General features: G+C 51.6%; 2 protein-coding genes across 2 annotated transcripts in view; both read right to left on the reverse strand.

Moving 5' to 3' along the window:
* Positions 1-8,839, reverse strand: part of LOC125628643 (uncharacterized) — a 96,597-nt gene extending 87,758 nt beyond the window's left edge. The window contains exon 1 of the mRNA XM_075123999.1: positions 8,821-8,839. The gene's annotated coding sequence lies outside the window, so the exon portion shown is untranslated. The remainder of the gene's footprint in view (positions 1-8,820) is intronic.
* LOC142068373 (uncharacterized) overlaps positions 1-24,560 on the reverse strand; it is a 46,314-nt gene that overhangs the window by 11,253 nt on the left and 10,501 nt on the right. Inside the window, 2 exon segments of the mRNA XM_075124036.1 lie at positions 20,072-21,204; positions 21,615-21,721. Coding sequence (XP_074980137.1) covers positions 20,072-21,204; positions 21,615-21,721 — 1,240 coding nt within the window.

Consider the following 24,560-nt stretch of genomic DNA (forward strand, 5'->3'; position numbering starts at 1 on the left):
GATCTCCTGCCTCCAGCTGGGCAATCAGCTGTTCTTTGGTGAGCCTCCCAATGCACAGCCCCCTCTGCTTGCACAGCTCCACCAGGTCGCTCTTAAGGCGCTTGCTATACATCTCCTTGCTGGCCACTCACAGGCTTGTGTGCTCGCCACTCCCCACAGTTTCCAGGGAGAACCCCTAGGGTGCCAGCCCTTCTCGAGGTCACCACCTCTTTGCTGGGGTCGAGCTGCAAACTCCTCCGCCCTGGGGACTGCTTGCTGCAACCCCAGGGGGACCCTGTTACTGCAAAAGTCCTTCTAGCTGGTCACACACTCCCAAGGGTTAACCGCCCCGCCGAAACCACTCCTCTCTGAGCCTTCAGCACACCTGGTCCTTGTCCATCCCCCTTCATTTTACTGCTCCTCAGTCACTTACTTCCGGAAGCGCTGTCCACGGGGTGCAGTAGATACCACCACTGCCAGCAGTTGTCATGGAGTGTGTGGGAGTCAGGGCCCTCCATCCTCGCTTCCTGCGATTCACCGTGACTCTCAGCCGGCCAGTAACACAGGTTTATTAGATGACAGGAACACAGTTCCAAGCAGGGCTTGTAAGTACAACCAGGACACCTCAGTCAGGTCCCTCGGGGTGGGGGGCAAGGAGCTTGGACCCCAGACTTGGGGTTCCCTGCATCTTACCAGCCAGCCCCAAAACTGAAAGCCCCCTCCCGCAGTCTCACTCCTCCTTCCCCCAGCTCCTCCTCCAGCCTTTGTCCAGTTTCCCGGGCAAAGGTGTCACCTGGGTCCAACCCCCTCCCAGCTCAGGTTACAGGCTCAGGTATCCTCACTCAAGTGGAGTCATCCCCTGCTCTCCCATCCCCCATGCACACAGTCCCAGCAGAACTAGACGACATTCCCCAGTCAATCCACCCTGCTCCCTGCTGCATCACACCTGGGAAGTTGGAAGTGAGGCAGCGTCCCAGACAGCACACCGGGAAGGGAAATGGAGAGGGGACGACGGGCACTGCAGTGAACTCAGCACCCATCCTGAAGGCCATTGGCAGAAAGTTGTCCTCTCCTGGCCTACGGGAGTCAGACAGTGAGACAGAGATCCCTTGGCAAAGGGTCACTTCGTCTTTGCCAGCAGCTCTCACCTGAGACATGACAAACCCATCACACCAAACACATCTCTTGGAGGATGATCATATGAGGTGTCTACAGAAAGTCTTAACTGGTCAAGACTCATAATAACTGAGAGATCAATGTATGAGTCATATGTACAGAACAAAGCATTTATACTGAAAATCTATTTTATGGACTTGGAATGGAAAATCAATCACTGAGAGGTAACGGGTCCCGGAATTGGCCCATCCACCCAAGAGGGAGTCGTCACTTTTCACTAGTCAGCTGGCAAGGTAACAGTGCTCAAGTAACCAGCCTTGCTCCATCCCAAACTATCAATAGAAAACCATCGGGGCACCACCAAACAACTGAAACTGGGGTGGTGGGGGGGAAGAGCTGAAGGCAACACAAATTTAATCATCCCAAATCCAAAATAGGAATAGTTTAAAGGTAGATGCAAAAAGAAAAGGAGTACTTGTGGCACCTTAGAGACTAACCAATTTATTTGAGCATGAGCTTTCGTGAGCCACAGCTCACTTCATCAGATGTGTACCGTGGAAACTGCAGCAGACTTTATATACACACAGAGAATATGAAACAATACCTCCTCCCACCCCACTGTCCTGCTGGTAATAGCTTATCTAAAGTGATCAGCAGGTGGGCCATTTCCAGCACAAATCCAGGTTTTCTCACCCTCCACCCCCCCACACAAATTCACTCTCCTGCTGGTGCTAGCCCATCCAAAGTGACAACTCTTTACATAATCAAGTCGGGCTATTTCCTGCATAGATCCAGGTTGGATTTGTGCTGGAAATGGCCCACCTGCTGATCACTTTAGATAAGCTATTACCAGCAGGACAGTGGGGTGGGAGGAGGTATTGTTTCATATTCTCTGTGTGTATATAAAGTCTGCTGCAGTTTCCACGGTACACATCTGATGAAGTGAGCTGTGGCTCACGAAAGCTCATGCTCAAATAAATTGGTTAGTCTCTAAGGTGCCACAAGTACTCCTTTTCTTTTTGCGAATACAGACTAACACGGCTGTTCCTCTGAAACCTGTCATTAAAGGTAGATGTTACACGTGTATGGTGTGGAGGGGCAGGCCAGAGTGCATATGGGATGGGGCCTGTTTGGAGGAGGGTTAGGGCATGACTGGAGCAGGAGCAGAAGGCCCAGCTGGAAGTAGCAGTGAGAGGCCCAGCTCAATGTGCAGATCAGGCTTCCTCAGGTCCAAGGTGACATGCACCAGACCATATGCAGCTGTTGCCTGTAATACGTGTGTGCAGCGCCTAGGACAGGAAACAGCTGCTGGCTTCTACGGTGCTAAGAGAGGGCTGGAGGGGATGAACAAGAAGGGGAGGTGGAGCTGGAAATGGTGGCAGAAGGAGGAGGTGGAGAAGGAGAGACATTTGAAAGCATGACCATCATTCCCACTCCACCATAAGAAAAGGTACAGGAGAGGGAAGCAGCACTTCAGAATCACCCAGCAACTACGTGGAGAGAGCACTGGACAAGGACTATTCCTGGCTCTGCCACGGGCCTGCTGGGTGCCCTTGGGTAAGTCATTGCACTTCTCTGTGCCTCTGAGTGCAAACTTGTGTGAGACCCGCAACTGCCTATAGGGCTGCTAACTCCTCCAGCCAACATGGCTCTGTGCAAAAAGCTAGGAAATTCACTTCCAAAAAATGATAATTCAGGATTTAAGGTTGCCCGGAGCCCCTCCAGAAGAAAGATCAGCAGAACTCAAACTTGTAATAATCAGGAAATGCAGAGATAAGGTACATACCAGCGTAATTCTAATTCTCACACACGTGAGCAGTGACCCTTTCTTTACTCCTACAACACACCTATGTGCAGCCGGCCATTTGAGATACTGCCTATCACTAAAGTACTAGAGAAAACGACAACCAGGGCACACAATAAAGCTCTTTATCTTTGTTAAGACGGAATTTGGTTTTAGGTGAGCTGCACTATACAGGAGCTACTGACACCTGTTCTACACTCAGACACTGAGCCTGCTCCCCAGAAACAGCCGCACACTTGGTCAGTTGAACACCTCTTCACCCCTTTTTACAACTCTTTCATCCTTACTCACACAAGTTCCAGCTAACATTCCACATTCACTTACCCATCGTAAAGCACACACACTGCTCTCAGATCCCACCTCACAGCTGACCATTCCCATGGCAAACAGTCCCATTTCCTCGAGACAACATGCCCAGCTCAGTGCAGAAAGAATACAGACTGGAAGCTCAAGGTACACATGTACCTCATTCCTTTCATCGCACACATGGGGGGGGGACTCAGACCCAGATCTTCTCATATCACAATCACACCTCCACCAAGTTGCTCTAACTAACACCTCTACCTTTCTGTGCAGCCACACCTAACAGAGTGAGTGCAGCTGGTGTGCAGGTAGAGAACGCCCAGTGGCTGTTGCCAGCTCCAGGGGGCAGAGTTAAGGTTCCATTGGCATGCCCGTTAGCTCTCTATTTCCTAGTTTTGAGAGGTTTGAATTTTACTGAACTTGACATTCTGGCAGGGCCCAACATACTGCGGGGCAACCTTACCTCTGCATTAATGAAGGCATCAGTGACTAGATGAATGTTCAGTAAATACCCAGAAAGTGATGGTTCCCCATCCCTACCTGCAATTCACACAGGCAGCAAAGCCCTGGGAAAGGGAACTTTCAGAGGCCAAGAGAAGGGGCTAGAGCTTAGAGTTTCTCTGTCACTCAGGAAGGGGTAGCAGTGAGGGAAGACTGGCAGCAGATAGTTGGAGGGGTGAAGGGGTTTGGGGGTATGCTGGGAGACAGAAGCAGCTGGGACTGGACAGAATTAAGGTCCCTACAGGGTACAGGCAATAGGGCTATGAATAAGGCATTGCACTGTATAAATTTCCAGATTAGATTATACCGATTTGTAAAGACACATGAGATCTTTCCCTCATGGCATCACCTTCACTGGGTTCTTCCTTTCATTGGTAATTCGCACAAGTCAATAGTTAAATAAGATTCTATCAGTTATGAAGTGGCCATTTCAGATTTTTGGGGAGTGTCTATTAATTTGCAAGAAGGGCCACGTGCTGGGAGAGACGGGGCCTTGGTTTCATTTTAACTTGTGCATACTCAGCAGCTTCAGGAATTTGGTTCAAAGTATTTACATGTTTCCCTGGCCTGTTCTTAAAAGTACTGCTGTAGAAAGTGGGGAAGGGCAGAAACTCACTGCAGGATCAGTAGCTGAGTCCCTTAGATATTTATAGCTCATCGGAAGAAGGACGGGGATTGGTGGGTGTCTGGGGATTTAATAATAAACACACAAATATCATTGTTCTTCATGAATTTTCATCTTCTAATTCCCATAACTCACTAATTATCCCTGGCTGCCCCCGGGAGTCTGGGGAGGGAGTACTAGTAAACTCCTGTGGCCACTGTGGAAACTAAGGCGCAAGGATCTTTCAGTGTCTGGCTCAAAGTCACCCACTTCACTGGATAAATCCCTAGTTTCTGGGCTCTGCAGAGGGGTGGGGAGGTAAATTCTGAAATACTGTGAGCCATGCTGGTCTCCTGTGTTTAAGAAGGAAGAATTCAAAGTGGAACAGGTGCAGAGAAGGGCTACTAGGATGATCCAAGGAATGGAATATCTGCCTTACGAGAGGAGACTCAAACAGCTCGGATTGCTTAGCCGAACCAAAAGAAGGCTGAGGGAAGATAGGATTGCTCTCTATACATACATAAGAAGGCTAAATACTAGGGAAGGAGAGAAGTTTTTTTAGGTTAAGCACCAATGTTGACACTAGAACAAATGGATATAGGCCGTCAATAAGTTTTGGCTTGAAATTAGGCGAAGGTTTCTAACCATCAGAGTGAAGTTTTGGAACAGCCTCCCAAGGGGAGCAGTGGGGACAAAAAACCTAACTGGCTTCAAGACTGAGCTCGATACCTTTATGGAGGGATTGGTATAATGGGACTGCCTACAATGGCATGTAGTCAATCTGAAACTCCTAGCAGCAAATATCTCCAAAGGCCGGTGATGGGACATTAGATGGGGAGGGCTCCGAGTTACTACAGAGATTTCTTTCTCAGGTATCTGGCTGCTGGGTCTTTTCCATATACTCAGGGTCTAACTGATTCCCATATTTGGGGATGGGAAGGAATTTTGCCCAGACTCAGATTCGCAGAGACCTTGGGGGTGGGTTGCATTCTTCTGCAGCATGGGGCATGGCATGGGTCATTTGGGGGTTTAAACCTGTGTAAATGGTGGATTTTTTTGTAAGTTGAAGTCTGTAAATAATGATTTGAGGACTTCATTAACTCAGCCAGAGGTTAGGGGTCTACTACAGCGAGGTTCTGTGGCCTGCAATGTGCTGGAGCTCAGAATAGATGATCAGGATGGTCCCTTCTGGCCTTAAAGTCCATGAGTCTATAAACTGTGCCTTGCGTTGCACAGACACTGACGGCGATCAGGGCCCCATTGTGCTGCACATGGCAGAGAGCCTGACTGAGATCAGCACCCCCATAGTGCTGGGCACTGCACAGACAGAGAGGGACAGTCCTTGTCCCAAAGAGATCACAATCCAAGTAGACAATGGGTAGGAGGAAAACAGAGAGGGCCTGGGACTTCCCCAAGGTCACCAAGCAGGTCCGTGACAGAGCCAGGAACAGACCCTGCAAACTCCAGAGCCCCAATACTCTCAGCTTGGAAAGGTCCCCAGATCACACTGTATTAGGCTGCAGGAAGAGGTGGTTTGTCCAGGGATGCACAGGCATTTTGGCAGGGCAGCTCATCTGTAGTCTCTGCATACAGCTTGGGGTGGGTGTCCTGGGTCAGGAGAAGTCAGTGTCCAGTCCTGTGGGGCTGTGCTCCTGGCTCGTACCTCCAGCACTCACTGCTGCCCCTCCGTTACCAGCTGCACTGTTCAGCCAGCCCCACACCTCAGTGAGGTCACTTTCCCCCCCGCATCCCAAACCTTCAAATTGGGGCATGGTGCACCCGTGCCAATCAGACTGCACTAGTGTAAATTGTGTCTATACTAAGGATTTGCATCAGTGCCTAAAACACCAGCGTGGCAGAGACCTTCAATACCCAAAACAGCATTATGATGGCACTCGAACTGGGATCTATTTCTAGCTCTGTCACGGACAGCCTGGGTGACCTTGGACACGTCAATGTTTCTCCTCCCAACTTTAGTCTATTTACCCAGTTGCCCACTCACTGGGGTCTCCTCTCTCTCCAGAGCTGCTCACCCCTAAAGTCTGTGTGGGTGTCCCCAGAGCTAAGGTAGTTCAGCTCTGGAAGAGTCTTACAAGGGCGGCTGTGGAGTCTCTTTCCTGGAAGTTTTTAAGAACAGGTAGGACAAAACTCTGCAACAGAAAATCTACATATACTTGATCCTGCCTTGGCAGAGAGTGCTGCACTTGATGACATCTTGAGGTCCTCTCCAGTCCTACATTTCTATGATGCTATGCAATATATATGTATAAAAACAGAACATAGAGAATAAAACCCACCACAGCATAATGTCAGGTAATTCAGATGGAAAAGAAATAAACAAAAAAACATTACCCTACCCTTCCCAGCATGAAATGACAATACAAAGGAAAAGAAAGCAACACAGTGCAAACTAACACACCCTAGGACAAAAGTACACAATGGAAAAGAGCTGAATTCAAACCAACACAACACAGGCAACACACAAGCTGAGGCAAAACAATGCACCATAAAACTCTGCAACGCAACATGGTGCATCACAGGTCCAAATGGCACCATGCAGGACAGCCCAGCGTAGAACGGGACACAGGACATAAGAGAATTATTACAATGTAGGCCTGGAAGGGATCTTGAGGGGTCGCCTACTCAAGCCTCCTGTGGTGAGGCAGGACCAAATATCCCTAGACGTTCCCAGAGAGGTCTATCTCTAACCTGGTCTTCAAAACCTCCCATGAAGGAAATTCCACAACCTCCCTTGGAAGCCAATGCGATGCAAACACTCAGACCAGAACAAAGCTGTGCGTGCACGAGGACACACACACACACACCCTGGGCTTGTGTTTAAGGGGAGAGGCAAGAATTCAAAGAATCTGGATTCAGTTCCTAGTTTTGCCCCAAATTCTCCATGCAAACTTGAGCAAATTACTTCAGCTCTTTGGGCTTCAGTTTCCCCATCTGTAAAATGGGGAGCAGCCTCCCACCATTTCCTGATTTAGCCTTTGGGGTTTTTGTGGCAAGGATTCTCGGTCACTGTGGGCACGTCTACACTGCAGGTAGACACCGGCGGCTGGCCCGTGCCCACTGACATGGGCTCACACGGCTCAGGCTGTGGGGCTGTTGAATGGGGGTGTCGATGGTCCGGCTTGGGCTGCAGCCCAAGGTCTGGCCCCCTCCCACCTCACAGGGTCCTCCAGCCTGAGCCCAGACCCCTACCCTGCCATGAACCAGCCCCTTCGCCCGAGCCCTGGGCGCCCGAGTCAGCTGGCATGGGCCAGCTGCGGGTTTTTAATGGCAGGGTGGAGATACCCTGGGTGTCTGTGCATCCCCTGTCCCAATGGGGCCCCTGATCTTGGTCAGGGTCTGTGCAGAGCCCGGCACGACAGCGGCCCGACCTCAGTCGGGGGCTCCGCCACTCCCGGCGTTACCGGATCCCGGATTTTGTTTGGGGTCCCTGCAGCACCTGGCAAAAAGTGGGGCCAGGATCTCCGTGAGGGTCTGTGCAGAGCCCAGTACAGTGGTGGGGCATGATGTTGGCCGAGGTCAATGCAGGGCCAGGCCCAGCGGGGACACAGATCGCAGTCGAAGTCTCTGAACTTCCCAGGACACTGGAGGCCGCAGTCGGGGCCGAAGTCGTGTGTTGCTTTGCACGAGGGGGGCCCTGATTTCAGTCCAGGTCTCAGTTTTACCTGGCACAAGGGGGGGCCTGATGTCAGCTGGGGTCTCTTCAGGGGCCTGCAGAACAGGGGCGCAGATCTCCGTTGGGGTCTCCACAGCGCCTGTCACAACAGCGGGGTCTGACCCGTGTTGGGGTCTCTGCCGGGCCTAGCAGAACAGGGGCCCGGAGCTCAGCCAGGGCCCCTGTGGCCCCCGGCCCGACAAGGTCCCTGCTCTCTGTCGGGGCGCGGGCAGTCCCTGGCGCAACGAGGGCCCCAAACTCGGTCAGGGTCTGTGCCGCGCCCGGCACGCGGGGGGGGCTCCTGACCTCAGTCCGACACCTGGGGGGGGGAAGCGGGAAGATCGCCAAGGATTTGCTGTCGGTATTTCACAAGGGAGGAGAACACGGGGCACAGGCGAAGGACACGTCCCTGCAGGGAAAATGGGGGGCCGGGGACCCCCCAGACCGGAGACCTGAACTGGCCACGGGCGGAGGGGGGAGGAAACGGGGTACGGGGGGGGGCAGAGCCCGTCTCAGGGAGGTGGGGGAAGGGGGGGTCACCCGGGCTGCCCCTCGCTGCTGTGGGGACAGAAAGGGGGCAGGGCGGGAGCGGGGGGGTCCCAGGGGAGGGGGCAGCGGTAAATCCGAGGGGATCTCAGCCCCCCCCCCGCCTCTCCCCGCTCCCCGGGGGGGCCCGGCTCCTCCGCCCCCCGGCCACGTCCGGGCCGCGCCGACATTTTTCCCCGGTCTCCCCCCGCCCGGCCCCCCCGGGGGCAGATCCCGGCGCTGCGAGAGGCCGGGTCCCCCCCCCGGACCCGGGGCAGAGTCACCGCCCGGCCCCCCCGGGGCTCGCTCCGGTACCTGGAGGCTGCAGCGCCGCAGCGGGGCGGGCGGAGCCCGGGGCGGCCCCAGGGCGGCTCCGGCGGGAGCGGGGCCCGGGCCGGGCACGGGGGGGTTAACGAAGGTCTCGCGCCGCCCCCCCCGCCCCCGCGATCTGCGCATGCCCAGAGCTCCAACGGCCCCAACCGCTCCCCGGCCCCGCGCGAGCCCAGCCCGGCTCCGCCTCCCCCCTCTGACGTCAGTTCCGCTCCCGGGAGACTCAGGAACTACATCTCCCAGCGTGCCCCGGGCGCCGCTTCCGCCTCCTCCGGCCCAGGGCAGGGCGGGCCCCGGGGTCAGCCTGACCCGCCCCCGCCGGCGCCTGCCCGCGCCTCAGGCGGACTCTGGTGCCCGCGCGTCCCGCCCGCTGGGGCTCGAACCAACCGCCCCCCGGCCCCGCCCCCGGGTCAAACCGTCCTCCTAGCCCCGCCCCCGCGTCCAACCGTCCTCCTAGCCCCGCCCCCGGCTCCAACCGTCCTCCTAGCCCCGCCCCCGCGTCCAACCGGCCCCCCGGCCCCGCCCCCGGCTCCAACCGTCCTCCTAGCCCCGCCCCCGCGTCCAACCGTCCTCCTAGCCCCGCCCCCGGCTCCAACCGTCCTCCTAGCCCCGCCCCCGCGTCCAACCGTCCTCGCGGCCCCTCCCCCGCGTCCAACCGGCCCCCCGGCCCCTCCCCTGGGTCCAACCGCTCCCCCGGCACCGCCCCCGCGTCCAACCGCCCCCCCGGCCCCGCCCCCGGGTCCAACCGTCCTCGCGGCCCCGCCCCCGGGTCCAACCGGCCCCCCGGCCCCGCGTCCAACCGCCCCCCCGGCCCCGCCCCCGGGTCCAACCGTCCTCCTAGCCCCGCCCCCGGGTCCAACCGCCCCCCGGCCCCGCCCCCGCGTCCAACCGCCCCCCCAGCCCCGCCCCCGCGTCCAACCGTCCTCCTAGCCCCGCCCCCGCGTCCAACCGTCCTCCTAGCCCCGCCCCTGCGTCCAACCGCCCCCCCGGCCCGCCCCCGCGTCCAACCGTCCTCCTAGCCCCGCCCCCGCATCCAACCGTCCTCCTAGCCCCGCCCCTGCATCCAACCGCCCCCCCGGCCCCGCCCCCGGGTCCAACCGCCCTCCTAGCCCCGCCCCCGGGTCCAACCGTCACCCCAGCCCCGCCCCCGGGTCCAACCGTCACCCCGGCCCCGCCCCCGGGTCCAACCGTCCTCGCGGCCCCTCCCCCGCCTCTAACCGGCCCCCCGGCCCCGCCCCCGGGTCCAACCGTCACCCCGGCCCCGCCCCCGGGTCCAACCGCCCCTCGGCCCCGCCCCCGCCTCTAACCGGCCCCCCGGCCCCGCCCCCGGGTCCAACTGTCCTCCTAGCCCCGCCCCCGTGTCCAACCGTCCCCGCCGGCCCCTCCCCCGCCTCCAACCGCCCCCCCCGGCCCCGCCTGTGGCTTCACCCGTGCCGTGCGGGGCGCCCCACTGCCACCCTGCCGGGGGCCCTGTCCTTGCTCCCGGGGCTGCGGAAGACACCTGGCCGCTTTCGGGACCAGCCCTTCCCCCGGGGGCTCTGGCCTCTCCGGGTCATAGAATCATAGAATCATAGAATATCAGGGTCGGAAGGGACCCCAGAAGGTCATCTAGTCCAACCCCCTGCTCGAAGCAGGACCAATTCCCAGTTAAATCATCCCAGCCAGGGCTTTGTCAAGCCTGACCTTAAAAACCTCTAAGGAAGGAGATTCTACCACCTCCCTAGGTAACGCATTCCAGTGTTTTACCACCCTCAGTGAAAAAGTTTTTCCTAATATCCAACCTAAACCTCCCCCACTGCAACTTGAGACCATTACTCCTTGTCCTGTCATCAGCTACCACTGAGAACAGTCTAGAGCCATCCTCTTTGGAACCCCCTCTCAGGTAGTTGAAAGCAGCTATCAAATCCCCCCTCATTCTTCTCTTCCGTAGACTAAACGTCCCCAGTTTCCTCAGCCTCTCCTCATAACTCATGTGTTCCAGACCCCTCCTCATTTTTGTTGCCCTCCGCTGGACTCTTTCCAATTTTTCCACATCCTTCTTGTCGTGTGGGGCCCAAAACTGGACACAGTACTCCAGATTAGGCCTCACCAATGTCGAATAGAGGGGAACGATCACGTCCCTCGATCTGCTGGCAATGCCCCTACTTATACAGCCCAAAATCCCATTGGCCTTCTTGGCAACAAGGGCACACTGCTGACTCATATCCAGCTTCTCGTCCACTGTCACCCCTAGGTCCTTTTCAGCAGAACTGCTGCCGAGCCATTCGGTCCCTAGTCTGTAGCGATGCATGGGATTCTTCCATCCTAAGTGCAGGACTCTGCTCTTGTCCTTGTTGAACCTCATCAGATTTCTTTTGGCCCAATCCTCCAATCTGTCTAGGTCCCTCTGTATCCTATCCCTGCCCTCCAGCGTATCTATCTCTCCTCCCAGTTTAGTGTCATCTGCAAACTTGCTGAGGGTGCAATCCACACCATCCTCCAGATCATTTATGAAGATATTGAACAAAACCGGCCCCAGGACCGACCTTTGGGGCACTCCACTTGATACCGGTTGCCAACTAGACATGGAGCCATTGATCGCTGCCCGTTGAGCCCGACAATCTAGCCAGCTTTGTCTCGTACCGTACAGAGCCCCACTTCTCGGATCTACCCCACAGCTCTTTTTCTGCCTTCCTTCCTACCAGCCCCCCGCTCCCCGGGCCCCTTCCTGGCTCCTTCAAGCCCAACCTGGGCTGCAGCTGCCGCACTCACCAGGCCAGGGACTTTCTGAGGTGGGAACTAGCCCCATCTCTGCTCCTCCTCCTGCCTCTGTGTTTTCCAGAGCTGCTGCAGGGACTGACCCACAACCAGGCTTTCACTCCTATTAGCACTTGCAGGGGCCGATCCAGCTACGGGAGAGTGAGCGCCCCTGGGAGCCGGGAAGTGACCAAGTCTCCATGCCAGAGGGCGGGGGGAGGGGGAAGAAAGGGAAAGAGGAGAGAGAGACCAAAAGGGGATAAGGAGAAATAAGTGGGGAAAGCAGTACCCAGCTCTTTTCTGCTGCATCACCACTGAGTAGATTGTTCCTGAGCTTGTTCCTGAGCTCTGGCATTCCAGCCCCGGTTGCTTATTGAAAGAAATGACTCAATATCCCAGTTACATGCTTTATTAACATGAACAAATAAATCCAAGAGCTCCCATCACTAAGGCTAAATGACTATTCACCTCTCAGCTAAGGGTTAAAAAATGCAGTGATAAAGTTCAGGTCAGATCAGTAAATCAATGAGTTAACAAGGATATTACGTTGGAATCAAATTATCAATTTAATCAAACCATCAGATTAATACAGCAGAAAATCAATGCTTATAAATCCTAAAAGAGCAACCCAAGAAGGCAGGTGCATACTTAGTGATGCCAAAACCCCAATCAGAGATTTTTACCCAGGCAATGCAACCCAGATTTAGCTGAATATTTCAATACCAAAACCAAATTATTGCTTATATTTAGCCTACAACCTCAAAGCTAATTACAGTTTTCTACTTAGATTTCACTATTGTGTAGCTAATACTTCAACTCGCCCTCTCGCCTCAGAGAGCGCTGAAGTGTAACTGCTATTGTGTGTTCACACTGTCAGCTACCTGTGCAATAGCGTGTTCACACTTGTGGCACTTGCAGAGGTGTTCAGAGCGGTGCACTCGGGGCAGCTATTGCACTGAGCATCGCTTCCTTTTCTGCCGCTAAGAGTTGTGGGAAGGCAGAGGGGGTAGCGGGGCATCCTGGGTCCTGTCCCAATGCCCCATGATGCATTGCTTTGCATCACAGTAATCCCTGTGCTTCCATCTGCATTTGGTACCATCTTTCAACGGTTTGTGTACTGCACACCCTGCCTCTTTCAGGCTGCAGGAATGGATCCCGCACTGTTGACCAAGATGATGCTCACTCTCACTAACACGTCACGAGTGGCAGTGGTGTTATTCCTTAAACTACAAAGGCAAGAGGAGTTCGACATTGATCTCTCCACTCAAATAGCTACACATGAGATTGCTTGCAGCATTCACAGAGGTGCTGACCACAGTGGAACGCTTCTTTTGGGCTCGGTAAACAAGCACTTAGTGGTGGGATCACATCGTCATGCACACGTGGGATGATGAGCAGTGGCTGCAGAGCTTTTGGATGAGGAAAGCCACCTTCATGGGACTGTGTGATGAGCTCACCCCAGCTCTGGAGCACAAGGACAAGAGAACGAGAGCTGCCCTGTCATTGGAGAAGAACATGGCAGTTGTACTCTGGAAGCTGGCTACTCCAGACTGCTAGCAGTTGCTAACCAGTTTGGCTTGGGAAAGTCGACCACTGGACACTTGTTACTGGAAGTGTGCAGGGCCACTAATTGCATCATGCTCCGAAAGACACTGACCCTGGGCAACATGAGTGACATTGTGGATGGCTTTGCACAAATGGGCTTCCCTAACTGCGGAGGGGCGATAGATGGCATGCATATTCCAATTCTGGCACCAGACCACCTAGCCACCGAGTACATTGTTAGGCAGGGGTATTTCTCTATGGTTCTCCAGGTGCTTGTGGATCACCATGGACCTTTCACAGAACTGAAGCCATTCTGTACAGTTTCAGGGTTTTTTTCTACTTAAGTAAATCCTTCTTAAGTAAGGCTGGTCCAGAAGGGTGCATGCATCTTTTGGAACACTGGCCTGTTCAGGAAGCTGCAAGAAGGGACTTTCTTCCGGTATCAGAAGATCACTGTAGGGGAAGTCGAAATGGCCACAGTGATCCTGGGAAACCCCTCCTACCCCTTAATGCTGTGGCTTATGAAGCCATACACGGGGCACCTTGACAAGTGGGGGGCGGGATAGCTCAGTGGTTTGAGCATTGGCCTGCTAAACCCAGGGTTGTGAGTTCAATCCCTGAGGGGACCATTTAGGGATTTGGGGCAAAAATTGGGGCTTGGTCCTGCTTTGAGCAGAGGGTTGGACTAGATGACCTCCTGAGGTCCCTTCCAATCCTGATATTCTATGAACAGCAAGGAATGGTTCAACAGGCTGAGCAAGTGCAGAATGATTGTTGAGTGTGCTTTCAGCTGTTTAAAGGCCCTCTAGCACTGCCTATATGGGAGGTGGGACCTGGCCGATGACAATATTCCTCTGCTTATAGCCACATGCTTTACGCTCCATACTATTTGTGAAGGGAAGGGTGAAAGCTTCACTCAGGGCTGGACCGCTGAGGCTCAGTGCCTGGAGGCTGAATTTGAACAGCCAGAGACCAGGGCTATTAGAGGGGCACAGTGTGGGCCCAAAAGGATCAGGGATGGCTTGAGGCAGCAAATTGAAGCTACTAACATTTGTTGCTATGCACAGGAGTGCTGTGCTTGTCATGCTAGGACGTGTCTGTGATTGGTGCAGACGATGCACCATGAAGGCTTAAGAAAATTGCGCGTTGCTTTGCAGGGCTCTGTTTCCTTTTAATTAATGGAATAAAGGTTGCTTTCAAAGCAAAATTATTCTTTTATTAAAAAACCACCGGAGGAGAGACACAAATAAACAAACAACAACAAAAATAAGGACTGTGGGGAGTGGGGGAAGGGAGGGTCCCATGAGGAAGTGGGGTCCTGGGACCGTTAAAGATTTGTGTATATCCAGGTATCATATGCAGCCTTATCCCTTGGAGTACAGTGAAGTGGGCACTGTACTTCAGCAGGAATAAACTGCAGAAGGATGGGTGTTGAGTGTACTGGGTGCCCGCAGGGCTGGACTGTGATGGGGAAGGAGTGGAATGCAGCGGGTACAGACTGGAGCCAGGATTTTGATAAGAGTGTGTTGGCATTGTCGGGCGGGGGGAGGGGGCGCATGGGAAAGTGGCTGCAGGGGAGGGCGGGCGGGCACAGAGCTGCTCGGTTTTCAGTGCTAGTAGCACTTGGAGAATGTCCGCTTGGCACTCCACAAGGATTAAGAGCTGCTCCATGGCTTCATTCTGGCGCACCCCATTCTCCTTTCGGTCCCTTTTCTTGCTGTTCGGCCACTCCTTCAACTCTTGTTTTTCGGCTGCGGAGTGCATCATGACCTCATGCAGAAAGTTCTCTTTAGTTCTTCAGGGCTGCTTTCTAAATCTGTGTAGCCGTTCAGCTGGTGATAAGGAGGAGGCTGGGCTCCCAAGGTCTTATCTGTGAAGCCAAAATGCAACATTTTACAGAAGCAGTATTGCTTGAAACACAGAGATCACGGATTCAGTGATTTAAAACACAGCCACGATTCACATACCTAATCACTAACTGGCTGACCCCAAGCAAGCAGACACGAGCCACAAGACCCCCAAAATGGTAACAGCAGGGGCAGTTGAAATCACTGTTCCAGGACCATACTGTACACTGGGCACGTGGCTCTTGGGGAGAGACAGCAATGGGCAGGGGGTCTCATAATCATTCCTGTGCCCACATTTTCCACAGGCCGTGTTCATTACAGAAGATATCTCATTGAAGAGGGCAAGCAGGAAATCAAGGGAGGGTCTTCTCCAAGACTGCGGCTTCCGCCCTGGCCTGTATGTGGCTTGCCTGTGTGCAGCAGTGGTCTCCCAGCAATGGTCTCCCCGTGACAGCAGAGTGGCGCAGGAAAATTACCCTTAATGGGGCAAGAAACAAAGCAGAAGTGAGGGAGTCAATCAACACCCTGTTCTGCTGCTCTGACTGGGCATGTGGTGGTACACACATCATACAGACACTGGCCTGCTATCTGCAACCCTCCTGCCCCCAACAACTCGCTTCAGCAATTCCCAAAATCAAAACCATTTACCAGGGGCCTCCTCTCCTGTTTGCGCTTTGCCAAGCTCCGACAGCTGTGACTGGCTTGTCTCCTCTGGGGCAGAGAACTCCTTGCTGCATGCATCTCTGGCCTCTGAGTCCTCCTCTGCCTCTGGATCCTGCTCGGCCTCCGTAGCCTTATCCAAGATTTCCTCCTTTTGGCTCAGTCCACTCTCAACTGGCACACAAGCCACAGAAGTATTCACAGTAGCCTTTTCAGTGGAGATGAGGTCACAACTGAGTATCGCATCCAACTCTTTGTAATACCAGCAGCTCATGGGTGCATCACTGGAGTGGTGGTTTGCCTCCTGCACCTTGTGGTAGGCATTTCACAGCTCCTTCAGTTGGCCCAGCACTGCAGTGTGTCCCGGTCATGGTCCCTTTCTCTGATGCATTGTGAAATCTGTCCATAGGTATCATAATTCCTATGGCTGGAGCGCAGCTGGGACTGGACAGCCTCCTCTCCCCAAATGCCGATGAGGTTCAGCAGCTCGTCATTGCTCCAAGCCGGGGATAGCCTGGGGCGTGGAGCAGGCCTGGTGACCTGGAAAGATGCGCTGAGGCCACTGCATGCGTCACCAAGCAAACGGAAGGGGACTTTCAAATTTCCCAAGGAATTTCAGGAGTGGGGTTCACAGTTGGTCACTGAGGGCAGTGCAGTAGAGTTCAAACAGATGACCAGAGAGGCGAGAACAGGGATTGTGGGACCCCTCCCAGAGGCCAATAGCAGCGCTGTAGCCCCGGTGCAGAAAGCTCTACGCCTCTCGTCGGGGTGGCTTTTTTACAGTGCTGCAACTGCGCAGTTTCTGTGCACTAAGTGGCTTGGCGGTGTGTACACCTCAGAAGTTACAACACAGAAAGCTGCTTTCCTGTGCAGAAACTTGCCAGTGTATACAAGGCCATAGATGGCTTACATAAGAACGCAAGACTGGTCACACTAGGTCAGACCAATGGTCCATCTAGACCAGTGTGCTGTCTGAGAATGACTAGTGCCAGGTGTGTCAGAGGGAATGAACAGAACAGGCTTGTTGACCTACAAGGTGAAGGTCTGTCACCCTTACCTTTAACATTATTGTAGTCAATTCCTACTTATCCTATCTTACCAGCCTTTCCCCCGAGGTTACTGGGCAAATCAGGTGTGAACCACTGCTTTGATACAGACCTGTCTCAATCCAGCTGAATTGAGGCAGACTTTGGGCCAATGTCAGTTTGTAAAAGGCCTGCTTCACCCAGCAGGTTTCTCAAAGTATCTGTTGCTGTGAATCGCATGTACTGTGGAAGTGAACCCCAAAGATATCAACAATGAAAGAAACACAAGGCTAGTTCTGAGTAGGTTTCCAAAGCCAGGCCTGAGGGTTAAATAGCTGTACTCAAAAGGAACAGAGCCTCAACACCTATAAAAAGAATTGGTTGGTTCCACATCTTCGCTCAAGTAATTTTCCTCTTAACAGAATATTTATTTTAAAATTTATCAAAATTTTAATCAGGAAAAGTCAACATGGATTCACCAATGGCAAGTCATGCCTGACCAACCTATTGCCTTCTATGAGGCGATAACTGGCTCTGTAGATATGGGGAAAGAAGTGGATATGATATATCTTGACTTTACAAAGGTTTTGGTACTGTCTCTCACAGTATTCTTGCCAGCAAGTTAAAAAAGTTTGGATTGGATGAATGGACTATAAAGTGGATAGTAAGCTGGCTATATTGTCGGGCTCAATGGGTAAGGATGAATGGCTCAAGTCTAGCTGGCAGACAGGAGTGCCCCAGGAGTCGGTCCTGAGGCTGGTTTTGTTCAACATCTTTATTAATGATCTGGATGATGGGATAGATTAGACCCTCAGCAAGTTCACAGATGACACTAAGCTGAGGGAAGAGGGAGATATGCTAGAGGGTAAGGACAGGGTCCAGAACGACCTAGACAAATTGGAAGATTGAGCCAAAAGAAATCTGATTAAATTCTATGAGGACAAGTGTGGGGAGGGGGAGGTATAGCACAGTGGTTTGAGCATTGGCCTGCTAAACCCAGGATTGAGAGTTCAATCCTTGAGGGGGCCGTTTAGCAATCTTGGGCAAAAATTGGGGATTGGTCCTGCTTTGAGGAGGGAGTTGGACTAGATGACCTCCTGAGGTCCCTTCCAACCCTGCTATTCTATGATTGTAAGTGCAGAGTCCTGCACTTCGGACGGAAGAATCCCATGAACAGCTACAGGCTGGGAACCGACTGGCTAAGTAGCAGTTCTGCAGAACATGACCTTAGGGAATATAGTGGATCAGAAGCTGGATATGAGTCAGCAGTGTGCCCTTGTTTCTAAGAAGACTAATGGCATATTGGGCTGCATTAGTAGGAGCACTGCCAGCAGACCAAGGGAATTGATTGTTCCCATCTATTCGGCACTGGTGAAGCCACATCGAGAGTACTGCGTCCAGTTTTGGGTCCCCCACTACAGAAAGGATGTGGACAAATTGGAGAGAGTCCAGCAGAGGGCAACTAAAATGATCAGGGGGCTGGGGCACCTAACTTATGATGAGTGGCTGAGGGAACTGGGCTTATTTAGTCTGCAGAAGAGTGAGGGGGGATTTGATAGCAGCCTTCAACTACCTGAAAGGGTGTTCCAGAGAGGATGGTGCTTGGATGTTCTTGTTCTGTCATATGCCACCACTGAGGACCAATGGTCTCAAGTTGCAGTGGGGGAGGTTTAGGTTGGATATTAGCAAACACTATTTCACTAGGAGGGTGGTGAAGCACTGGAATGGGTTCCCTAGGGAGGTGGTGGAATCTCCATTCGGAGAGGTTTTTAAGGCCCAGCTTGACAAAGCCCTGGCTGGGATGATTTAGTTGGTGTTGGGCCTGCTTTAAGCAGGGGGTTGGACTAGATGACCTCTTGAGGTCTCTTCCAACCCTAATCTTCTAGGATTCTAAGAGTCTCTCTAAGCTTCATGAAAGTTTGGATCCAAATGGCAAAAAACAGTTGTGCCCAGTTTAATCATGGCATCCTTTAGGAGTGTGATCAGTGCCACTTAACTAGGGAGCAGCGTTCTAAAAATAGTTTACCTGGGCCACAGGTCACCATAGCTTCCATCTCTGGGGTGAAAATCAATCACTAGTACGTGCAATTTCTACCTGAGTTCTTGTCATATCTTTGACCCTCCTTGGAGTAATTTTACACTTCCCTGGAGTAGAATTCTTCACCTAGCATACAACATATCAGTAGCGATAGTGAGGTATAACTCCCCCAAATATGCCCTTTTATTTCTTTAATCTGGTGGCACAGATTTAAATTAGGGACTAAATTCAGGTGCTGCTTAGAATCCCTGTAAGACACCAAATGTCAGGTATCTATTAACAATAGGTGTCTTTCTGCAGCTCTATCACATTCAACATGGATTTCATTTTCTACACGTTTCCAGGATCTCCCAGGGGTGAGCTGAACAGAAATGTCACTTCCATTTTTCCCATCCCTACCTAGATAGGGATTGCATTTCCCAAATAATAGGCAACATGCACCTGATTAGGAAGGAGATATCTTCAGGAGCGACCTCTTTCAGAGCCTGGACAGAACTGCTTTGGGAGCCAAATGCATGGGTATTTTGCTTAGTTACAAGTCATTTACTAAGGAATCCTCTTCCCAGCCCTTTAGACAAAATATTGACCTAACCAATTCAACAGCAGGAGGATTGGGATGGTGATGGGGAATAAGGGAATCCCTCCACCTTAACCTATGTTCTTCTGTTGTTACAGAGCACGAAATGACATTTTTCCTTATCCCTGCCCTTTGTTATAGTTCAATATATTTTAAGTGAGGAAAATGGTAGTAAAGATATCTGCTCTCCAGCACAACCTGAATTAACATCAGAGCAACTGGGAATGAAACCATTTGTTCCCCAAGGGGGAACTTGATGTCTAACAATTGCTTTGAAATGAGGGAACAGTATAACCGTGATGCTCAGGGTTTGTTTAGACTAGGAAAAGTGATGGAGTTTAGGTCAGGTCAAGGGGAAAGTTAATGCCAAACACTGCACCTGGGCTGCCTCTGCTCTACCACTATAATTGTCTTTTCACACCAAGATCACTCACTTGAGCAGCCAATGCCATGTACAGCCCTAGTGGATGTAAGGCACGGGTACTTTGTTGCCTCAGTGTAGCTTGTTGGGATCAAACCTCTCTCTCCCACCTGGAGATGATGAACATTCCTGGCGGGAGGGACACACATTCCTATGATTCAAAAGGAAAGGAGTTGACAGAAAAGATCACAGGACTGACCCCAAAGAAGGGTGAGCTGCAAAGGCAGAAGCAGGCAACTGATCTGGTGGAGCTGAGAAACCACAGTGAAGATGGTGCAAAAAATCACTATGTGGGAACTAGCAAATGTGATTTAAAAAAAATAAAAATTAAAAAAAAAAAATCTATGGCCAGCCCTAGTCAAGGCATTTATTACAGTTCTCTCTCATGTGGATTTTCTGATGTTTAATAAGGGTTGAGCTCTGATTGAAGTTTTTCCCACACTCAGAGCATCCATAAGGTTTCTCACCCGTGTGGATTCTTTGATGTGTGGTAAGGGCTGAGCTATCACTGAAGCGTTTCCCGCACTCAGAGCATGTGTAGGGTTTCTCTCCTGTGTGGATTCTGCGATGTATGATAAGGTGTGAGTGCTGACTAAAGCTTTTCCCACACTCAGAGCATGTGTAGGGCGTCTCTCCGGTATGGATTTGCTGATGTCTGATAAGGGTTGAGCTAAGATTGAAGCGTTTCCCACACTCAGAGCACGCATAGGGTTTCTCACCCGTGTGGATTCTCTGATGTGTGGTAAGGGCTGAGCTATCATTGAAGCGTTTCCCACACTCAGAGCATGTGTAGGGCGTCTCTCCTGTGTGGAGTCGCTGATGTCGGATAAGGTTTGAGCTCTGATTGAAGCTTTTCCCGCACTCAGAGCAGGTGTAGGGCATCTCTCCTGTGTGGATTCTCTGATGTGTGATCAGGGATGAGCTCTGATTGAAGCTTTTCCCGCACTCCGAGCATGTGTAGAGCGTCTCCCCTGTGTGGATTTGCCGATGTCTGATGAGGTTTGAGCTCCGATTGAAGCGTTTCCCACACTCAGAGCATCCATAAGGTTTCTCCCCTGTGTGGATTCTGCGATGTCTGATTACATGTGAGCTCCAATTGAAGCATTTCCCACACTCAGAGCATCCATAAGGTTTCTCACCCGTGTGGATTCTCCAATGAGTGATAAGGGAAGAGCTCCTATTGAAGCTTTTCCCGCACTCAGAGCACATGAATGGTCTCTCTCCACTGTGGAGTTTCTGATGTGTGAGAAGGTCAGAGGTCCCACTGAAGCTTTTCCCACACTCATGGCATGTGTAGCGTGTCTCTTCCAAGTTGATTCTCTCATGTGTTATAAGGTCTGAGTGGCTACTCAAGTTTTCCTCTGGCCTCTGCTGAGTCTCACAGGCTTTTGCTTTTTCTGGGAGTGCACTCCTGGAATCATTCCCTTTGGATCCTCCTGATAATATCTCATGTGGTACTACTTGCTCAGAATATTTCTGCTGGGGTGTCTCCTCCTCATTCTCACTCACCATCTTGTCACCTGATGTGAGACAGGGAGAATCCAGACATAGCTCACTCCCTATGCTAGAGAGAAAGGAAATCTCAGAGAGAGGAATGGAAAAAGGGATGAACAAGCCAAAATGTGTGCGGGAGAGATCAAATCTATCAGGAGCTAATTTTCCCCAAATCCTTCCTCAGAGGAGAGAAAAGATGGGATCAGTTCTGGGTCCACCTCTCCCCAGAACACTCAGGGGAAAGCGAGATTGGGGAGGGACCTGCTGCCAGTCGGCAGTCAGGATAGGTGAGAAGCCATGAGTGACATCTGCCTAATGATTCCACATCTGCAGGGAACAATCCTGAACTTGGAAAGCTCACAAGGTCTTTGTAGGGCATCCCAAATATTTCCTGCATTCCCAAACAGTTTTTGAGTTCGTTTAACCAATTCCTCACCTGTGCAGGAAGCTCTCGGGAGCACTTCTTTCTCAGAGCCCTGGAGGTCTGGGACACACGGCTCTTCCCCTCCTTCCAGCTGCGAGATCACATCAGGTCTGGAAACCCTACTCCAGACAAAGAAAACAAGGGAGGTCAGTGGAATTTGTGGGATACTTGTCACAAAGAATATACCATGGTTTTAACCGAAGCTAGTTTTTAAGCAGTAACATCCCAATTCCAGCTTTCTTGGCTCAAAGTGGCAGGAGAGTTATTATTATTATAAATCATATTCATTACCTTAGTGCCTAAGGAGCAACTAACAGTGGGTCCCCATTGTACTAGGCAAAGTACAAACAGAGAATAGTAGATGGCCCATGCCCTGAAGAATTTACAATCTAAATAGACCAGACAGACACAGGAGGGGGAAGGGGTAGAACCCACTGTTAGAATATAGATATTCAGGCCTCCCTGTAAAGCCTACACTTTAAGAATGTAGGTATATTTTTATCACTTAGCTACTTACAGGGGTATAAAAACAAAGAATCAAAATCACAGTCACCCTGTGTATGGGCCTTTTCCCACTAGGATAGTCTGAGGCCTTGTTCTTAGGCTAAGGCCTTTGGCTTAGCAGTAGGGGCAACCATAAGCGTGGAAGTGTATGGTCACATTGTCACATCCCAAACCAGTCACATTGAAATAAGGTGGTATTCGGCTGTTAGGAAGCCGATCCTGTCCGGATAGTGCCCATCCCATCAGATAAAGAAATGGATCTTAAGACGGTTAAAGAAAACTTAGCTTGATAGCATCCTGTCTGGCAAGAAATCACTTCATTAGCAATGGCTGTGAAACCCTCATTTCTTTATGTTTTATTTTTATGGCCCCCACTTTTCTGTTGTTAATCTGCCTGGTTCGCTAATTGTTTCTGTCTGCTGTATAATTAATTTTGCGAGGTGGAAGTTAATTAGGGTAGTGGGATATAATTGGTTAGAGAATTATGTTACAATATGTTAGGATTGGTTAAGTTAAATTTCAGTAAAATGATTGGTTAAGCTATAGTTGAGAATATTACTATAGAAATTGGGGTCAAACAGGAAGGGGAAGGGAAATTGGAATGATGCTTGCTAAGGGGGTGGGAACAGGGAATGGGGAACAGAGACACAGGCAAGGCAAGGCTCTGTGGTCTCAGAGTTTTGAAGGGGGATACGAGGTAAACACTCTACGGCATCAGAGCTGGATAGGGGAACACTGGGGAACAGACTCTATGGGTCTGACTGGTGTGAACTGCTTCAGAATGTGCTTGCTTGGAAACGAATCCCAATAAACATCACATTGTCTGCGCTTCAGACTTCTGGTCTTTTGCCACTTGCTGTCTGCCTTACAAGAACCAGGGAAGTGGGAGGGTGAATGGAAAGCCCTCTGACAAAACTGACATGACCTGAAAATGAAGAGGTAAGCCTTTAAGGAAGGTTTTAATACACTTTGGAACTGATCAGGGATTCCCAAGAGGACTGAGGAGGGAGCGATGGTAAATACACATTTAGATCCTTTTCTTGTTTTATATCTTTTCCCCATCAGGCACACGGGCACACTGTCATGGATCCATAGGATCTGTGCAATGCCCTGGCTTATAAACAGTCCTTGGGAGGTGCCCATTCAGTGCACGAGACCCCCAGGAGGTCCCACTCTTCCACAAGGATGAGCCATGGAGCTTCAATACCAGAGACTGAGCCTCTGGCTTCAACACTCCTATTCCAACCTGTGAGCTCTGCCCAGCAGGTACAGCTGAATGACACTCCTCTCCAGAGACTGTTCCTCAATCAATGCACAGAGCAAGTTTTTCCTGTGACACTGGGCAGACTTTTAAAACACAGCAGGGTTTATTAGTCAACTGAAACACAGCATTGGAAAGTCCTTAGATTAGGACAGAGAAGCAAAGAAGACAATAAGTGAGCTGTAGCTCACGAAAGCTCATGCTCAAATAAATTGGTTAGTCTCTAAGGTGCCACAAGTACTCCTTTTCTTTTTGCGAATACAGACTAACACGGCTGTTACTCTGAAAGAAGACAATATAATCCATACTGGCCAATGCCCTTGAGCCATGCTGCTGTAGAAAACAGTTTGGTTTCCTTTCACTGTGCCTGTCCATTTGTCTTTGCTCTGGTAGGGCTCTCTGTATCTGCAAGCCCAGTTCTTCCTGCTCCCAAAAATATAACAAGTCCATGTATGCTTCACTCAGCGAAGCAGAGATCCTCCTATGGAGAGGTGAGAATTATTCCCTTGTCTCTGTCCGTTATTCCACTGATGTAGGTTGGTCCCAGCCAGTCCTTAATGACCCATTCATATCACCCCATGACAGCTACATGACAAAACACCTCATGTCTCCTGCTCTTTATAATCATAGCAATACCAATCACAGAGGGAAACTGAGGTGTGTATTGGCATCATACATGTATCACCAAAATACCCACCTCTATCACACACACACAGCTCACTGCCCTTGGAGAGAAAGCAAAGCACAGGAACTGGAGGTTAGTCCAGTGAACACAGTGAAGGACAAGCTGCAATCCTCAAACTCTGGTCAAAAAGGAGAGGCATGTGGGTCCCGACCCATAGAGAGGGGCTGGCTAGAGGCCTGATACCTGAGGGGGCATTCCTTGAGCAGATCATGGAGGCAGGTCAAAGGCTTAGCTACCCCAGAACTGTGACATCGCAAAAGCACATTTTGGGGAATTAGGAAATCTACTGACTCAGGTGTAATGGGAGGGAGAGTATTTGGAGTAGGCTGGGGAATTAAACACAAAATTTTGGGAGCAACAGCCTCTAATTCTTCCAGAAAAGGAGAATGTAAGAAACAAGAACTGGGCCGTGCAACCTGAGGAGGGCCAGGCTCAAAGATCCAAGGAGCCTGGAGGGAAGACAGCTTGTGGCTGCTGCAGATGGAGAGAGGGGGGACAAGACTTTCTC

This window comes from Caretta caretta, chromosome 28 (assembly GCF_965140235.1).
Source record: "Caretta caretta isolate rCarCar2 chromosome 28, rCarCar1.hap1, whole genome shotgun sequence".
Taxonomy (NCBI): Eukaryota; Metazoa; Chordata; order Testudines; family Cheloniidae; genus Caretta; species Caretta caretta.